This window comes from Nyctereutes procyonoides, unplaced genomic scaffold, assembly GCF_905146905.1.
Source record: "Nyctereutes procyonoides isolate TBG_1078 unplaced genomic scaffold, NYPRO_anot_genome, whole genome shotgun sequence".
In the NCBI taxonomy this organism is placed as follows: Eukaryota; Metazoa; Chordata; class Mammalia; order Carnivora; family Canidae; genus Nyctereutes; species Nyctereutes procyonoides.
The window spans coordinates 48,422,218-48,441,641 of record NW_026575051.1 but is presented as its reverse complement, the minus strand read 5'-3'; the positions used below and the strand labels follow the sequence as shown (position 1 = coordinate 48,441,641).

The window sequence follows — 19,424 nt, the reverse complement described above, 5'->3', positions numbered from 1 at the left end:
GGCTCAAGCTCACAACCCTGAGGTCAAGAGTCTCATGCTTCACTGACTGACCCAACCAGCCGGGCACCTCATAAATTTTTCTTGTTTTAAACCACTGAATTCCAGGTTTAATTTGTTACGATGGCCCTAGCAAACCACTATAGTCAGCATTCCAAACTTTCCTACTATACACCCAGCCTGCTCTTCAGCCTTATTTTCCTGTTCTCCTGCTTTTTACTCATTTGCCTCCTTTCAGTCCCATATTGTGTCAAAGTCTTTGCACATGCTGTTCCAGTATATGGATTTCTCTTCTTCATTCTTCAAATATCTCCCCAAGACTTCAGGAAAAGGTCAGTGATCCTCTAGCCCTGTTTATCAACCACAGTAGGGGCACTTTCAGCAGCATACAGCTCTTAACCACAGCCTTTATTGTATAGTTTATGCGTTTATTAGTGTAGTTGTTAGACTCGACCTCCCTACCAAACTGTCAGCTCCATGAGACTAGGAACCCTGCTCACTCCCCTACCCAGGCTATATCCCCCGTCTAGCCCTGTGCCTGCTGTGCCAAAGCAACTCCTCTTTGAGTGAATGACCACTGTTCCAGAAGCATTTCTAGACCTTGGGAAACTCTCCCAGCCTTTAAGACAGCTGTGAGCTGCATAGGGTGACCTTATTGTTTACCCACCAAAATCAAGTGCTTTTGAGAATAAAAAGGAGTGCTATTAATTAATAATTACAAGTTACCTGGTTACAGTTCTGGGTAATAGGTTGTTCCAACCACAAGAGCAAACCTGAAGGCAGAGGATAACTAGAAAGGGCTGGGCTACATTTTGGAGCAAGGAAAAGAGGGTACTTTAAATTTGCCTAGGGGATCCCTGGGTGGCTCAGTGGTTTAGCACCTGCCTGCCTTTGGCCAAGGGTGGGATCCTGGAGAACCGGGATCAGTCCCACGTCGGGCTCCCAGCATGGAGCCTGCTTCTCCCTCTGCCTGTGTCTCTGCCTCTCTCTCTTTCTCTCTATGTCTATCATGAATAAATAAAATCTTAAAAAAAATAAATTTGCTCAATTGCCACTACATTTTCATTGCTTTCTTCTACATCACACATTCATTTGTTCTTTCGTGTACCGTTGGACCCCCCCCCCTACAATGCCAGCTCTGGGGGGTTGGGACTGGGCCTGCAGTGTTCGTTGCTATATCCCACACCTGGCACACTTCCTGGGGCATAGCAGGCACTCAATAAATATCTTAAAGAATGGACCCACCGCTGAATAGTAGGCCCTAAAGGAATAATGGATGAAGAATCAAGACACTAATAAACAAACAAAACCCCGAGTCCTCGCAATCTGAAAACCTTTGAAGGCTCAGGCCTAAAGGGGCAGGCGACAGAACAATTCCCAAAGTCTCGAGCTGAGGATGTCTGAGGATGTAGGGATGAAGGCCCCAGGGGCTGTCGGGCTGTCGGGCAGTCGAAGTCAGTCGTCATCCCCACCGACTCCGACGAAGCCCGACCCCCGTCTGCGGATCCGGGGGCCCCCAGCTCAGCGTCAGCCCCCAGGACCCTGGCCTTCACCACCCTGATGCCGGGCCCCGCTGCGTCCTCTCCCGGATCTCTCGGGCCCCGGGACTCCCGCGCGCAGCCCGCCTCCCGGATGCCCGCGGCCCCGCCCCCTCCTCCGAGGCCCTCCTCGCACCCCCTCGGCGCCCCGGACCCAGCGCCGCCCGGTCCCCCGAGCCCCCCCGCCGCCCCCCCACCCGCGGCGCGGCGCGGCTCGGCCCCGCCCCCGCGCGGTCCGCACGGACGGGCTCGCGCCGCGCAGCGCCCCCCCCGCCCCCCGCCCGCCTCTGCGGCTGCGCGCTCGCGGGGCCGAGGCCGAGGGGAGGGGGTCGCGGAGGGGCCGGCGGAGCTGCTGGGGCGGCAGCGGCGGCGGCGAGACGCGGAGCGAGCCCGGCGGCCGCGGGCAGGCCCGGAGGCGGCGGAGGCAGCGGTCATGTCGCGCTACACGAGGCCCCCCAACACCTCCCTGTTCGTCAGGAACGTCGCGGACGCCACCAGGTGAGCGGCGGCCGCCGCCGCAGGTTGGCGCGCGGGGGAGGGGCGGGGTAACGGCGGCGTCGCGCAGCCGGCGGCGGGGCCGGGCCGGGCCGGGCCGGGGCCTCCGGGGGGCGGGGGGCGGGGGGCGCCCTTCCCCGCGGGCGCTGCGAGCCGCGGGCTCCTCGGGCTCCTCGGGCTCCTCGGGGCGGGACGCGCGCCTCGGGCCTCGGGCCGCCGCTCCGCCCCGGCTCGGCGCGCCCCCGGCGCGGGGCCCGAGGCTGGAGCCCGCCCGCCGCTCCCTCCCGGCCGCCGGGGTCGAGGGCGCTTCCGCTCGGGCCCTTTGTCGCCGGGCCCCGGCCGAGCTGCGCGGCCCGCGTCCCGCATGGACGAGACTCGGGGATGGCGGCGAAGGTGTAAGATAACGCGCACCTGCCTTGGGCCTTACGGTTCCGGTTCCCCGGGTCCGCTCTGCTCAGCGGGGGACGGCGGCCGAATTTGATTCTGTTGCCCAGCACGAAGGATGGGTTCGGGGGAGGAGGTCCAGATGTCTTCCTGTAAAGTTCAGGGTGCGACATACACGCAGGATAACGGTTTGCCTGGACTTGGCCGACCGACTGGGATGCCCGGGGGCACGCGTTCTCCTGCGCGCCGGGGCACGTTTGCGCGGTGCCTGCCCCTTGCTGGTGAGCAAGGACTTGGGCACAAAGCGCATTCTCCCCTCCCAGGCGCCCGAGGGGCCGACCTCTTCAGAGGTCTCTTCAGAGACCTTTCCGTTCCGCCGGGTTTACTTGATTTGCTCCCCGCTCAGCCTTTTTTTCAGGTAGGCAGTATTATCTTTTATTGTGCATAAGGAAACGCAGAAGCCCAGAGTTCTGATGACTTACGTGGGGCTTCGTGGCTACAGATCTATGGGAGCCCTTCACTCCAGAGCCATAATGGAGTCATCATGATTTACGTTAGGGGAGTAAATGTTAAGTTTGTTTTTTGTTTTTTTTTTTTTAATTTGATCCCGACTGTTATATAGGTCACAGTTATAGATTGTGGATTAATAATACCTTAATTGACATCTGAAAGATGCCTCTGTTTATATTTGTTCTTCTCTCAACCTGTTTACCCTTACACGATGTAGAAAACAGAATTTATAATTTGGGTAGAGTAAAAATTCACACAGTTAAACAAACCACTTGAATGCTTAAATAAGCATCAAGCCGCTCCAGTGTGTCTACCAGAAAAAAAAAAAAAAAGAGAGAGAGAGAGAGAGAGAGGTTTCCAGTTCTGATTGGAATTCGCCCCCACAGGGGCCAGCCAGAGTAATAGGAGTGAAGTTGTGAGATTAAAGGCACAATGGGATAGTGGGGACTGTAGTAGCAAAGTGCCATCTAAGAGGACAGCAAGTTGGTACTACTAGCTCCGGCTAATAACTACTGTGGAGACGTTTGGACTTGTTGCCACATCATCCTAATTTTCTAAAGTCAGAAAACTCTGTTCATGTGTGTAAACTGTTTCAAAATGTTGGCATTTATGGAGTTGAATCATGAGATTCCCATTTTTGTAGATTTAAAAGCCGTAAAATATTGGCAGTTTCATGTTTCAGCACACCTTTAATCGTTGTTTTGTTTTGTTTTGTTTTTTAATTTGTTTGTGAGAGACACAGAGAGATAGGCAAAGACATAGGCAGAATGAGAAGCAGGCTCCATTCAGGGAGCCGGATGTGAGACTCGATCCCAGAACCCTGGGATCACACCCTGAGCCAAAGGCAGACATAACCGCTTAAACCACCCAGGCGTCCCAACCTTTAACATTTTTTTTTATTATTATTTTTTGTTTACTTATTCATGACAGAAACATAGAGGCAGAGACAGACAGGGAGAAGCAGGCTCCCTCTGGGGAGCCCAATGTGGGACTCCATCTGAGACTCCAGGATCACTCCCTGAGTGGAAGGCAAATGGTCAACTGAGCCACCCAGGTGTCCCCCCCCTTAACATTTTTTAAACATTGTACTAGCCAAATAAAACACATCAGCAAGTGACACATGATCTCTGATCTAGATAATCTACCATAAGTAAGCAAGACTAAAAATTGAGATTTATTGATTTCCTTTTACAAATTTTTCACTTTTTAGCACTGCCACTGGGGGCAGTTGTCTAGGGGGTTTGTATTAATGGAATAGTAATTGGTAGCATTTATTGGGTATTCACTGTGTGCTAAGCACTATACTACACATTTTGTGTATATTAGTAAATTTTCAGAATAACCCTATAAGGTATGTTCTTCGTTAATCCCATTTTACAGATTAGAAATTGCGGTTTGAGAAACTAAGTTTCTTACCTAAAATTGCATAGCTACTGAGTAGTTTTGTGAAGGTAATATAATTACATATAACCTATATTGAAAGCTTTTTTGTATGAAGTAGCATGCTAGTAGCATGCTGGCTAGATAAATTAATTTTATGTTTTAAATTCATTTTATGTTTAGTATGCTTTACGTTTTGAATTAATTTTATGTTTAGTATGCTTATAAAGAAAATTATTGGGATAAATATTAAATGACATAAAATTATATATTTTGTGTGAATTCAATTATATTAAAAAATGAAGAAAGGAAAACTATAGAAAATGAGCCTAGAAAGTCCACTTGTGTAATTTTCTTCATCCTGTTTTCAAATTTCATTTAATAAAATGTGAGTTTTATAACAAAGCCAAATTTTATCTCAAATGTTATTTTTGCAATAGCCATTTTAATATATGCCATAAAGCACAAGACATTAAAAGATATTATGGCTTAGCATAAAATTTGTTAGGAACGAAATTGAGTACAAGAACCAAAGAAAGATTTAAAATACGTTTTAGGGCAGTCTGGTGGCTCAGCGGTTTAGCGCTGCCTTCAGCCCAGGGTGTGATCCTGGAGACCTGGGATCAAGTCCCACGTCAGGCTCCCTGTATGGAGCCTGCTTCTCTGCCTGTGTCTCTGCATCTCTCTCTCTCTGTGTGTGTCTCTCATGAATTAAAAAAAAAAAAAAAGAATATTGATTTTAATAATATCTTTTTTTTTTGCCATGTAGAAGAGTAATTTTTTTTTTAAATGTCAGGTATAGTTTTCTAATGGAACAAAGTAATGTCCAAATCCCAAACATAACTCTCATTTTGCTGCATAACAGCACATCAGGTTTGGGAACAGCCATCAAGTCCCCTCTTTTGGATATCCTTAGCATTCTTTGGTTACAGTGTATATGAGGCTATGTTGATACTGACAGTGCTATAGAAGAAGTATTAGAATTCAGCAAGATTCATAAGAAAAAGTGTCAGCAAACTCAAATAGAAGGAAATTTCCCCAGCCCAGTAACGGGCATCTATGAAAACCCTATAGCTAACAAGATTCTTAATGGTTAAAAACTGAATGCTTTCCCCCTAAGATCAGACCAAGCTAAGCCTGCGTGGCTTAGTTGGTAAGTGTCCAACTCTTGGTTTTGGTTCAAGTTACGAGGGTCTTGGGGTGGTGAGATCAAGCCCTGTGTGGAGCCTTGAGCTTAGTACAGAGTCGGCTTGAGATTCCCTCCTCCCTTTTTGCGCTCTCTTTCTAAAATAAGTAAATCTAAAAAGAAAAAAAAGAACAAGCCAAGGATGCCACTCACACATCCTCATTCATCATTTTATTGCAGGTCCTAACCAGTGTAACAAGGCAAGAAAAATAATAGTCATAAAAAATTGTAAAGATAGAAGCAAAAGTTGCACCTATTCTTAAGTGACATAAAACTACAGTAACTAGTGAATTTTAGTAAGTTATCAAGCATATAGATGAACTTATGAAAAATCTATATATTAGCAGCAAACAATTGAAAATAATGAAAATTTTAAGACAATTTCATTTGCCTTAGTGTCAAAAAACAGATTTAGGAATAAGTTTAACAACAACAACAATAAAACATGTAATAAAAACCTTTGCACTAAAAACTACAGTACCAAGAGAAATTAAAGAAGACAACATAAAATGATAGATATACCATGTTCTTGGATTGGAAGAGAAAATATTACGTTATCACTTCTTTCCCAGATTGTAGATTCAAGGCATTACTAATCAAAGGCTATTTTAAAAATAGGAACTGGGAGTGCCTGGCTGGTTCAGTCAGAAGAGTGCAACTCTTGACCTTGGGATCCTGAGTTTGAGCCCCACACTGGGGGGGTAGAGATTACTTTAAAAAAGAAAGAAAGAAGGGATCCCTGGGTGGCGCAGCGGTTTGGCGCCTGCCTTTGGCCCAGGGCGGGATCCTGGAGACCTGGGATCGAATCCCACGTCGGGCTCCGGTGAATGGAGCCTGCTTCTCCTCTGCCTGTGTCTCTGCCTCTCTCAGACCTGGGATCGAATCCCACGTCGGGCTCCCGGTGAATGGAGCCTGCTTCTCCCTCTGCCTGTGTCTCTGCCTCTCTCTCTCTCTGTGACTATCATAAATAAATAAAAATTAAAAAAAAAAAAAGGAATTGAAAATGTCAAAAAAAAAAAAACAAAAAAAAAGGAATTGAAAATGTCAATGAGGTGGGAGCAATAGGAATTCTTATGGCTGTTTTGAGTATAAGTTGATTCGGTCACTCTAGAGAACATGTAGGGAAGCTGAAGATAAGCATACTGTCTAACCCACCAATTGCATTGTGATACATTCCAGGAATCTAGCAGAGCTCTACTGTATGTAGCACATGTATCATAATGTACACTGTAGCACCCTTTGCAATTAAAAAAAAAAAAGGCAGCATCTTAAGTGCTTATCCATAGAAAGGGATGAGTAAATTGTGGTTTATTGATAATACCAATACAGAGTTAAATTGAGTGATCTAGAACTACATAGAGAAATCTCAAGGATGGAGAAGGAGCAAAATTACACAAACTGTCAGATACTATTTAAATGGAATTTTATGTATATATAAAAACACATAATTAGGGATATATTCACTTGCAGTAAAAATACTGAGTTATGGAGGGGCACCTGGCTAGCTTGGTATAGTGTGTGACTCTTGCTCTTAGGGTTGTGAGTTCAAGCCCCATGTTAGGTATAGAGATTACTTTAAAAAAAAATAAAGTCTTTAAAAAAAAAAAAAGGACAAAGTTATAGGGAGGAATAATGATTGTTTCTAGAAGAAGAATGTAAATATAAGTGTCTCATTTCTTTTTCTTTTTTTTTTTTTTTTTAAGATTTTGTTTATTCATGAGAGAGAGAGGCAGAAACACAGGCGGAGGGAGAAACAGGCTCCATGCAGGATCCTAGGTTTCCAGGATCAGGCCCTGGGCTGAGGGCAGTGCTAAGCCTCTGAGCCACCCGGGCTGCCCCAACATTTAAATATATATATATTTTTTTTAATTTTATTTATTTACTCATGAGAGACACAGGCAGAGACAAAGGCAGAGGGAGAAGCAGGCTCCATGCAGGGAGCCCGACGTGGGACTCAATCCTGGGTCTCCAGGATCACACCCTGGGCTGAAGATGGCGCTAAAACACTGAGCCACCCAGGCTGCCCAAGTGTCTCATTTCTTAAAATTACTGAAAATGATGACAAGTATTGAAATATACTGTTGGTAGATATATAGGTATTAATGCCCTATTTTCTGAATGTCCAAACAGACCCCAAAAATGCAAAAATGAGAACAAAAAACAGCTAATAGGTGTGGGAGTGGTGACAGTGAATGGGACCCAGCTCTTTTTAGAAGTTTGTCTCCTTCCGACTCCTGTCACCTTTGGCTTCTGGTATTCCAAGCCACCATGATAAACATTGCTCCAACGTCCTTTTGTACTATCTAGGATCCTTTTCCTGTCAGCCACACACAGTAGGTTGATGGGGTTGATTGCCTTAGAAAATATTCATTTGAATTCCAGCTTTACTTCTGGTTGTATGTACCTCTGAGCAGGGTAATTTCTCATTCTTGGTATCCTTGACTATGAAATGGATAACAATAACATTAAATGGTAACTCAGTATTTTGAGTGCCTATTGTGTCCAATCAACTGTGCTAGGTATACTGGTAAAGACACCCCTTTTAAAAGTGATCCTCAACACTGATTCTCAGAATCCCCATAAAAAAATTAGACCAGGATGCCTGGGTGGCTCAGTGGTTGGGCGTCTGCCTTTGGCTCAGAGTAAGATCCCTGGTGGTGGGGCGGGGCCCCGCAATGGGCTCCCTGCATGGAGCCTGGTTCTCCTAATGCCTATGCTCTGCCTGTCTCTCTCTCTCATGAATAAATAAAATCTTAAAAAAAAAAAATTAAACCTAACCAGGCCCCACCCTGGGAAGCACTAATTGAGTCCAGAGTTAATGCATCAGGCTGGAGTACCTGTTTCTGTAACATCTGCTCCACAAATGATTCTAATATTCAGGAATAGTTGAGAATCTGTACTCTGTTGTCTGTGTTCTGTGGTAGGAAGGATTGTATTTTCCTTGTTCTCCATCATATCCCTAGAGTCTGGCCACGTAGGTGCTCAAAAATTATTTGTTGAATGAATAAATGAAAGAAGACATTGTCACTATCCTCTAAAGATAATAGTTTCAGGGAAGGCAGACAAATGTTTTATAGTAAGTATTAAATGAAATAAAAATAGTAAATAATAAACATATAATAAATATGTCAACTGCACTGCCTGGTGTATAGTGGACATTTAATCATAGTTGAATTCACATCCCTGCTTTAATCACTGACTTCTGGTCTTGAAAGGAAAATATAATTAATTTGTATAATCAGAATTTTCAGTTTACAGGAGTCTGTTGAAATTTTTATTTTTTAAGTAATCTCTATTCCCAATATAGGGTTCGAACTTACAACCCTGAGACTGAGTGAAATGCTCTGCCTACTGAGCCAGCCCAGTGCCCCTGTCTACAGAATTTTTTTTAAAGATTTTATTTATTTGAGAGAGAGAGCACAAGCTGGGGAGGGGGTGGGTGGTGGAGAAGAAGGAGACCTCCTGCTGAGCAGGTCGCCCAGCTCAAGGAGCCTGGAGCTCAATCCTAGGACCCTGGGATCAGGACCCAAGTCAAAGGCAGAGCTTAACCGACTGAGCCACCCAGGCACCCCTTATATACAGAACTCTTAGAGATGGTCTACCATCACCTCAAATCCAGCATTTCTTTTGCCTCCACCCTCCCTCTTCATCTCTTTTCCAGCTATCTAATTTTTGTCACCGACACCATCTTTCTTCCATTTGCTCAGGCTAGCAACTTTGCGGTCGTTTTCTCGAGTCGTCTTTCTGCATAATATGTTTTGAAGTACTCTTACTTCTTCTGAGCCATGTTTTGTGCCCAGAGCTTAATGTTGAACCTCTAAGATCTCCAGGGAGCAGTAGGGTATAATGGTTAAGAACAGACTAGCATCAGGCTGTGGGAGTTTGATTCTAGTTCTGTCCTTTGCTGGCTTGGTGACCTTAGGTAAATTGATCTGTCTGTGTGCTCATCTCTAAACAACCATAGGGTCATCGTGAGAATTAAGCGGTCTTAAGGTGAACAGAGACTTGATTACAAATGCACTGTAATTGTCAGCTATAAATGCTAAGCATTTTGCCTCTTGAGTTAGATTGTTCCTCCATGAAAACAAATATGCTAAATATTCCTTTAGTCTCCCCTCGTTAGTTCCTATCTAACATGTAGGAGGTTTAAATATAGTTGTCAAATTTAAGAATACAGTAGGTATTTTGCTTTATGTTTAGTAGTAAAACATCCATTTTTCTTTAAAGCCTGAGAAATAATTTTAGGACTTCTTTAGAACCTAATTCTTGTGATCTGAAAACAAAATTAACATAAACATGAAATTATAGTGAGGCAAATGAATGTGTTCTCAATGAAATAGGGTTGTTAGAACTCTTTATGTTGACAATTGAAATATCTTGTAATAGAAATAACTTTCAAAGATGGATAACTTTCCTGGGTCATTGTTTCCCCAATCTGATTAAGCTTAACAGCCACCTGGAGTGCTTATAAAAATACAGATTTCCAGCCCCTAATCTTTATCTTTTAAACCAGAACCTCTAAAAGTGAGGCCTGAGGATTTGTTTTCTTTTTTCCTTCTTTCTAAACCCTGGGTGATTCTTACGACAGGCAATTTTAGATAATACTAGTCTAGATAATATACTTTCTTTTGAAGGTTTCAACTGGATTTCCATAGGCAAAACATTTTAATCCGGCTATTCATATTTCTTTGCCTTATTTCTAAAACACTTCAGGCCTGAGGACTTGCGCCGTGAGTTTGGTCGATATGGCCCTATAGTAGACGTTTACATTCCACTTGACTTCTACACCCGCCGCCCAAGAGGATTTGCTTATGTTCAATATCCTTTGTTTTCTGTGTGCATGTCAAATTACTGGATACGTGTGCAGATACGCATGTGTATTCAGGAGCATATGTTATGAGATTAATATTGCCTAATTAAATGTGTTTATTTCTTTATCTCAGAAAATCTAAAGCAGTCCACAGTAGCTGGCAAGCACCCCCAGTTTGAACCAACCTGTTAGCTAGAATCCAAGCATAAACCGAGCAGGCGAGAAAAAAGGCACCTAAAGTTCAAGCATCAAGGAGTAAAGAGGGAGGGTGGACACAGATATAAAGACCTGGAAGAGGGGAAGTCTTTATCAAGCAAAAGACAAAGCCAACACCAGGTTGAGACTTCGGCTTTCCTACATTTATTCAGAGTTCCAGAGTCAAAGCCAAGTCTGATTTTGTTGGTTCTTCGTCTCTTATAAAGTCCATCTTGCAAGCCTTAAAGAGTAAAGGTCAAGGTTCAAGATCAAGTGACATTGAGGTAATTGCCAGTCTCATTTTGTATTGCATTTCTTGAGCTTTTTCTGTTTTCTATTTTAAAAAAAATTAAACCAGTGAATAACCTCCTGGAAGACAGCTATTTAGTCATTTTATATAGTTTATTTCCATTTTAGTTAGGTTTAATATATATGTAGATAAGGAAGTTTAGTGGGATATTATAAACCAGTATATGTAATTCCAGATGTTCACAGATTGCCTTTGTGTTTCTTTTATAATTATATCCCAAGTAATAAGAACATAAAAGTATTTTAAAGTAATAGGTTCAAAAGTAAATATCATTTTTAAAGGTATAATGTTTTAGGTTACATGTGTCTGTGCAGTTTTGTGTATAATTAGTAATTTCTCCTAAATGTCATAATTAAAACGTCTTTCAGTGAAAGAATAATTTGTAATTTCAGAGTAAAGGCATTTGCATGCTGATTTTTCTCAGTGAAAAACCTGATGAATCTTTTACCTGAAAGAAGGGAATGAATCCTAAACAGTTCTTTTTATAATACTAGCCAGGGTTGGACTAATTTTTTTTTCATAATCTGTTTCACATTATAAATGCATACTGCAACTGCACTAATGTGTACATTAAAAGTGTAATTGCACATTTGTTCTTCTTACTTTTAGATTCTCCTAAATCATAAGGGGGCATTTGTTTTCATGATAAAAGTGAAATTCTTTTTTGATTTCATATATATATAGGAGATGTAAGCTTAATAATTTGGAGTTGTTTTTCCTATTAATTTCATGTCACATGTAAATAATTATTTAAAAATAACATTTTTACTTGATATCTGATGTTCAAAGTATCCTTAACAGCTAGTCATATTTGAAGATGTTCGTGATGCTGAAGATGCTCTTTATAACCTCAATAGAAAATGGGTATGTGGCCGTCAAATTGAAATACAGTTTGCACAAGGTGATCGAAAAAGTAAGTATGGCTAAACATTAGATCTTGTTTATTCAGCAGAATGAGTTTTAGTTATGACAGATTTTTTTTAATGTCAAATTCTTTCAGGAAATAATACTACTAGAGTAACTGTTATTGAGGTTTTCAGGTGATAAATTGTTTCATATTCTAGCACCAGGCCAAATGAAATCAAAAGAACGTCACCCTTGTTCTCCAAGTGATCATAGGAGATCAAGAAGCCCCAGCCAAAGGAGAACTCGAAGTAGAAGTTCTTCGTGGGGAAGAAATAGGAGACGGTCTGATAGCCTTAAAGAGTAAGTACGAAATACAAGAGGATTGAAAACTTAATTTTCTACTTTTTCTGGAAGACATTTTAAAGAGTTTCAAAAACAGGTCACCAGAATAATTTTGTTTAATATGCAAAAAGATCAACTTTTGTTAGATATGCTCTTAGGGCACCTGTGTGGCTCAGTCAGTTAAACATCTGACTTTGATTTCAGCTCAGGTCATGATCTCAGGGTTGTGAGATCCAGTCCTGCATCCAGCTCCATGCTGTGTGGAGTGTGCTTAAGATTCTCTCTCTCCTTCTCTCTTCCCCTCCCCTCCACTCCATCTCTCTCTCTTTAAAGTAAAAAAAAAAAAAAAAAAAAAGGGCAGCCTGGGTGGCTCAGTGCTTCAACCCAGCGTGTGATCCTGGAGACCCAGGATCGAGTCCCATGTCGGGCTTCCCTGCATGGAGCCTGCTTCTCCCTCTGCCTGTGTCTCTGCCTCTCTCTCTGTCTTCTCTCCCTGTGTGTCTCTCTCACGAATAAATAAATAAATAAAATCTTTAAAAATAAAATAAAATAAAGGATATGGTCTTTTCTATTTGAAATGTATGGTTACTTGAGTTTGTTGAATATCTTCTAGTGTTCTTATTTCATGACAGACTTTAAACCTTTTTAATAGAAAAATAATATGTACTGACGGAAAATCAAAGAATTTTTAATAAATAAAATTTTTGTATTTTCTAACTGAACCCAAAATTTAAGAATATTATGTTCTGATGATTAAAAGCTCATAAGAGGGCAACCAGGGTAGCTCAGCGGTTTAGCACTGCTTTCAGCCCAGGGTGTGATCCTGGAGACCTGGTTTCAAGTCCCACGTCGGGCTCCCTCCATGGAGCCTGCTTCTCCCTCTCCTGTGTCTCTGCCTCTCTCTCTTTCTCTGTCTCTCATGAATAAATAAATAAAATCTTTTAAAAATAAATAAGTAAAAATAGAAGCTCATAAGAAATTTAATTGCTTGTGAAAGGAGGTTGAACCTAAAATTAATATAATCAATATATTTATAAAAGATAAACTGTTTTCTTTTTTTTAAGATAAATTATTTTTAAAAATAAATTTCTAATGGTATTATAAGAAGAAGACATGAAAATAGTAAGTTTTTCAGAAAAAGATGTTTGCAGGTTATCTAATTTTGCTGGCCAGGAGTTTGTTTCTGTTAGAATAATAGTAAATCATAATGGAAATTAATTATTTGGTGAAGCTATTTAAATGATAACTGAAATTGTATTAGCAGCCTTAAATTCTTAAATAATTATTGTATTTCGAGGTTAGGGTTAGAATTTTTTCATAGGCATGTAGTATTTTAACATAAATTCTATTCTTAAAGAATAATCAGCACTGGGGCTCCTGGCTGGCTCAGTTGGTGGAGCATGCCACTCTTGATCTTGGGGTCATGAGTTTGAGCTCCATATTAGGTGTTGTAGAGTTTACTTTAAAAAAAAAGAAAAAGAATGATCAGCATTTACACTAATCTTCTCTTTCTGTGAGTAATACGCTTAGCTGGGGAAAAATAAAAAATGTCTATCAATTGTCCCAAATCATCATGGAGTGTCAAGAACAGAAAGAACCACATCTTGTAAAACAATATTGTTTTGCCTTGTACTCATTATAAGATCATTGCTTAACCTCCCTGACCTCAGGTTTTTTCATTTGTAAAATTGTATTATTGAGAATGCAAACCTAACTCTCATTATATTTATAAGGATCAGATTTTGTGTATGCATATGTGTATGTAAGTATATGTAAATAATCAGAATATGTATAAGCCTAACATATAAGTAAATACAGTATATGTGATATTATCTTAGACTAAAAAGGAGTCTCTGGTTTTTAGTGGATATGGATTAAAAAACAAACTAGTTTGTTGCTATCCACTAGATTATGATGAACTCTTTGAGGAGCAAGGACTTTTGTCTTATTCATGCTTATCTCCCCTGCGCTTAGCAGTAGTCCCTAGCTCATATTAGATATTCCATGAATCTTTGTGAATTCATATATCAGTGAATATATATATATATATTCCTGAAGAATTGCCCTTTAGCCTTCTTTAGTCCAAATACAGCACCCCCCTTTTTTTTTCCCCCTATGTTGGATTTTTTCTCAAGGACAGTTTTCCCATTTGGTTTTCTACAACAGGAATGAAATTTAATAATTTCTTTCTTTTTTTTCTTTAAGAGAGGGATGGAGGGGGCACCTGTGGCTCTGTCAGTTAAGCATCTGCTTTTGGCATCATTGGGCTCCCTGCTCAGCAGGGAGTCTGTTTCTCCCTCTCCCTGTGCTCCTCCCCTCTGTGCATGTGCATGGAAAAAAAATAATAAAATCTTTAAAAAATAAGAACTTTAAAAGATTTGCATGGAGAGGAACAACTCTGGGTCTAAAACCAATTTTTTAAAGCCTTGTTTTTACAGGGCTATCAAGAAATTAATATAAATAATTAACGATAACGTGTCTTATTCTTCAGGGTTTACTGAGCTTCTTGAAATAGTGAGTTGAGGGATCAGTGGTTGAGCATCTGCCTTTGGCTTAGGGTGTGCTCCCAGGGTCCTGGGATCGAGTCCCACATCGGGCTCTCTGCATGGAGACTGCTCCTCCCTCTGCCTAAATCTCTGCCTCTCTCTGTGTCTCTCATGAATAAATAAATAAAATAAAAAACAAAAGAAATAGTGAGTTGATACCTTTCATTAATTTGGGAAAATTCTAGGTCCTTATCTCTTCAAATATTGCTTCTGCCTCATTCAGTTTTTCTTTTTGGCTGTGTGACGATGTACTATATATCTCTTATGCTCTGTTCTAGATTTCCTAAAATTCCTTTTCTTGTGTTTCAGTATATATGTTTTTCTAATAATCTGTTTTACAGTTCAGGTCACTTTTTCTTCTGTTGTATCTAGATTGCTATTATATCAATCTAATGACTTTTTAAATTTCAGAAACGTATTCTCAGTTCTAAAATGTCCATTTTAGATTCCAATATTTTGTTAAAATTCTCCACTTGTATATTTGTTTTGCCCGTCTTTTCTTCTTATTTTCTTGAATGTATTAGTCATAGTAATTTTTTAAAATTCCTGTATGAATAATGTCAATGTCCCTTCTGTCTGTTTCTTTTGTCTTTTATTTCCTTAGCTTTTAGTCATTTTTATCTATTTTTCAAATACCTCATAATTTCTTAATTGGATTTTGGACATTGCCAATGAAAACTTATAAGACTTTAGATGATATCCTCCAAAGAAAGTTGTTTTCTTCTAGCAGGTGAAATATTCGCAAATCACCTTGACCCTATCAAGGCTTGGTTTGAGGCATTGTTAAAGCTAATATATTTTAGCTTTACACTGACTCTTAGGACATAGTCCTTACCTATAAGGATATGGTCCTTCTGGGTTTTTAATTGAAAGCCTGGGTTGTTACTCAAGGGTCCTTGACCTTTGCGGAGCTTGAACTCCAGCCTTTTCTCCCAGCACTTTGTGTCTGATAGAATTTCAGCTTAATTCTTGCATCTTCCAACTGCTGTGTTTGCTGACCTCTTGGAGTTTCATCCTGTACTTATACAGTTTATACAGTCTCATCCTGTACTTACACAGTGACTTAAGGAGAATTTATAGGCAAATTTTAGGAGATTTTTTTTTTGTCTGCCACTCCCTCATTGCTAAAATTTTGGCTTTTTAGTTCCAACCGTTTTTGGTAAATGTGAATCCTAACTTGTCTTCCAGCTTAGTCAAATAGCCATTTTCTGGTTGGGTTCAATTTCTCCATGCCAGCATTTGGAAAATGTTCTTAGTAAAAGAGTCATAGCTTGTAACCCCTCAAGTTCTCCTAGGGTTGATTATTCTCCAATGCCTTTAAATAGTTGTTTTATAATGTTTAGCTTCTTTATATAGCTGTTTTCCATGGGAAGGTTAGTCTAATGCAAGTTGTTGTATCATGGCAGGATTCAAAAGTCCTGCATCTAGGTTTTTGTTTTTCTTTTTATAAGTACTGTTTGACAAACTTTAAGTAATTACTTTCTTTTTTCTTTATCTTTTTTTTCCCTTCAGATTCTCATTCATTGAAGTTGTATAATTTAGATTAAACATGCAAGGCATTTTTCAGAACTGACCCATGTTATAAGATAAATCTAGCAAAGTAAAAATCTTTTGGTCATAGATTCTGATATAACAAATTTTACAAACTTGTTACTTATATTTGAACTAAAAAGCATGCATAATAAAATTAAAATTTTTTCTTAGGCTATCCAGGAAAAACATAACTAATACTATTTAAAGTGTATAAATTCCTGAAACTGCTGTTTCCTGACCTTTCATTAAATGTTTTTGTGTGAAATATATACTGTTAACATTATGAATGTTTGCAGGTCTCGACACAGGCGATTTTCTTATAGCCAGTCTAAATCTCGCTCCAAATCACTACCAAGGCGGTCTACCTCAGCAAGGCAGTCAAGAACTCCAAGAAGGAATTCTGGTTCTAGAGGACGGTCAAGGTCCAAGTCCTTACCAAAAAGGTCCAAGTCAATAGGAAAATCACAATCAAGTTCACCTCAGAAGCAAACTAGCTCAGGAACAAAATCAAGATCACATGGAAGACATTCTGACTCCATAGCAAGATCCCCTTGTAAATCTCCCAAGGGCTATACCAATTCCGAAGCTAAAGCACAAACAGCAAAACACTCTCATTTTCGATCACATTCCAGATCTCGGAGTTATCGTCATAAAAACAGCTGGTAAACAGCCACAGAAGAGCGAGCGCAACATAGTCTCGAATATAAGTTATCCAACCTCTCATTATGTTAAATAAAAATTCTTCAAGGCTCATAGTAATTGTGAGTTACTTTGGGCATGTGCAACAAATAAAATCTCTCTAGTTTTGGGTTAATAAAGTCTCAATTTAAAGGGCCCATACCACAAATTATGTGTCTGATGTCACCATTTTATGGACCATTTTTTGTTTACATTATGGCAGGATACTTTTCAAAGGAAATGGGTAAAATGGAACGAATATAGAAAATTATACTTGCATATTAAGTATTAGTAATATTAATGATACCTTTTACAAAAATATTTTTTACTTTAAAGCACTTTTACTTTCATGTAAAAAGTAATTATGACTGTATAATTACATAGGGCAGATTTAAACTGCTTAACACCTTAAGTCTTTGTTGTATCTTCTGTTTAGACTTGGGCCAATTCTTAGTGGATATTAGTTCATATTATAAAATCTGACATTTCTAAAAATAGAATTTATATAGAGATCAAGCATTCAAAAGATACATTCTCTCCTAAGCTCAAAAAAGCTTTAATTTTTACTATGTGGAACAGTATAGATAAGTTGACATTAAGTTGCATCCTGTACTGTGTTCATTCACTTCAGAAATATCAAAACGTTTTAAACATATTGAGTTTTGAATACTTGGAGACTACTTCTCTAAAAATTGTGTGCAGCACTCATAATCCAAAAATACTCATACTAAGCCTTATACATTTGAAGAGTGGTACATTTTGTATAAAAATCATATTTTATAACATTATTTCTACATACCTACTTTTCATCTACTACTTAATTTTTTTTTAGAGTTCCAGCTCAAGACTTTAAATTGTATAGAATAAGTCCTATTATTTTTGAAAGTGTTGAGTATCTTGTATTAAGGAATTCAAGACTGCATCCTCAATAAGCTTTGTGGTATTCAGATTTACTTTACACTGTCCTTCATTTTTATAAACCAAATAACTTTATTGATATTGCTTTTGTAGTTGTTAAACCTGAGAATTTCTTTAAAAATGTGTTTGTAGTTTACGTTTTTCAGAGGGTTTTGGTAGTATTTGTGATAAAATGGTTTTGCATATGATTATTATAGGGGATATATTTATAGAGTTCTACTTGCGTACTTTGTTGAATTATATTGAAAATTAAAAGTTCTCAGCCCATACACTTAATATTTGTATCTAGAGTGCTTAAGAAAAAAATCTGTCTTATATTTTTGGCATATAGGAGCCAGTGTTGCTTCTATTTTCTTTTTTAAATACAAATTCTACTTTTCTTTGCAATTTAGACCCTATGTAAGAAACAACTTTACAGAATAATTTATATGCTGGTGATATTTAGACAAGTACCATAAGTTAATGTAAACTGTACAGTACTTTCTGAATACATTTTCTTTATTTAATCATAATAACAATTTATTTCAAAACTACAGCTCTTTGAAGTGTTCAGCTGTAATAAAATTTAGTCATAAAATTATGTGGCATTGTTAAAAATGTAAAGGATAGTCCAAAGAAAGAACAGATAAGTATTAATAGTAATGTTTTATATTTTCTAAATAAATGGGTTTATCCACGTATATATGCAGTAATTTGAAATACTAAGTAGAAATTGACTTATAGTGTCTTTACTTTGCATTTGATTACATCTTAGTGAAAAGTTAATACAGCGATATTTCTGAAGTTGCTTTTCCTTTGATTTACTTCTGATTTGGTTTTCCATTATAATCTTTAGACTGCTTAGGAAGATACTATTTGATTTGACGGAAAAACTCAAATGATAATAGTTCAGACTTCTTTGAGCGTTTACTTGGCACTGCTCTATAAGTTTTACATTATTCACTCATCATTACAACAACTGTATGAGATAAAAAAAAAAAACCACTGCAGATAAAGAAAATGAGATGCAGAGAGGTTCAGTGATACCCACCAGGTCACACACTATTAGACTTGGGAGTGGGCAGTGGCTGGGCTCCAAACTACCCCTCCCTGATTGTTATACTTTTTGGAAGAGAAATCTGTGACAGATATATGCTAAATTAAGATAATGTTTAGGGCGAAAGAAGAAAATAGAATTAGGAAAATAAATTATTATAAGTTTTCAGTGTAAATGGGTTCTGTGACTAAGTGGAAATTGACAGTTGTGCTGGTTGCTTGAGAAATTGTCTTCTAGGTATATCTCTATTCTAGGATTCACTTTTGTTATAGAATTGTTTCTTGGATCATTTAGGAGAAGATACTTACGATAAGATTGTTAATAAATAAAGCAAATGTTTTATACAGCTGTGATCATTTCCTTTAAAGATAATGTATTTACTCAGGTACCTCCCGAGCTTAGTGTAGGAGAGCTGCCTGTGTATATTTGTTCAGGATCAGAGGATAAGTTAATGTCAAAGAAAATAAAAATGGCCACTACAACTGTTTGTTTTCTTTCTCCCCAAGAATACTACACAAATAATTTCTGTATAGCAGCTGATACTTTGCAGTTGCAAACAGTGGAATATGCCAGATTTTTTATTTGGAGCCTAGGATTTAATCCTAACTTATTTTTAAATGAAAAGAACTAATTTGGGGGCTTTATATGTTATTTGTAGTGTTTACTTGAGATGCAACTGTTATATTACACATAATGTCTGCCTTACTATCATCCCATTGC

At 39.2% G+C, this 19,424-nt stretch overlaps 1 protein-coding gene across 5 annotated transcripts; it reads left to right on the top strand.

Annotated features, from left to right (window-relative positions):
* Positions 1–232: 232 nt before the first annotated feature.
* Positions 233–19,050, top strand: SRSF12 (serine and arginine rich splicing factor 12). 5 transcript variants are annotated; one of them, XM_055329555.1, is made up of 5 exons: positions 233–329; positions 10,204–10,310; positions 11,617–11,718; positions 11,870–12,011; positions 16,369–19,050. In XM_055329555.1, exons 4-5 carry the CDS (start codon positions 11,881–11,883, stop codon positions 16,736–16,738), a joined length of 501 nt encoding a protein of 166 aa, XP_055185530.1. In that variant the 5' UTR covers positions 233–329; positions 10,204–10,310; positions 11,617–11,718; positions 11,870–11,880; the 3' UTR covers positions 16,739–19,050. The 5 variants fall into 5 exon arrangements, with proteins under 5 accessions (XP_055185530.1, XP_055185529.1, XP_055185527.1 ...); XM_055329552.1 differs by lacking the exon at positions 233–329 and adding an exon at positions 1,851–2,033; XM_055329553.1 differs by lacking the exon at positions 233–329 and adding an exon at positions 2,760–2,832.
* Positions 19,051–19,424: the final 374 nt, after the last annotated feature.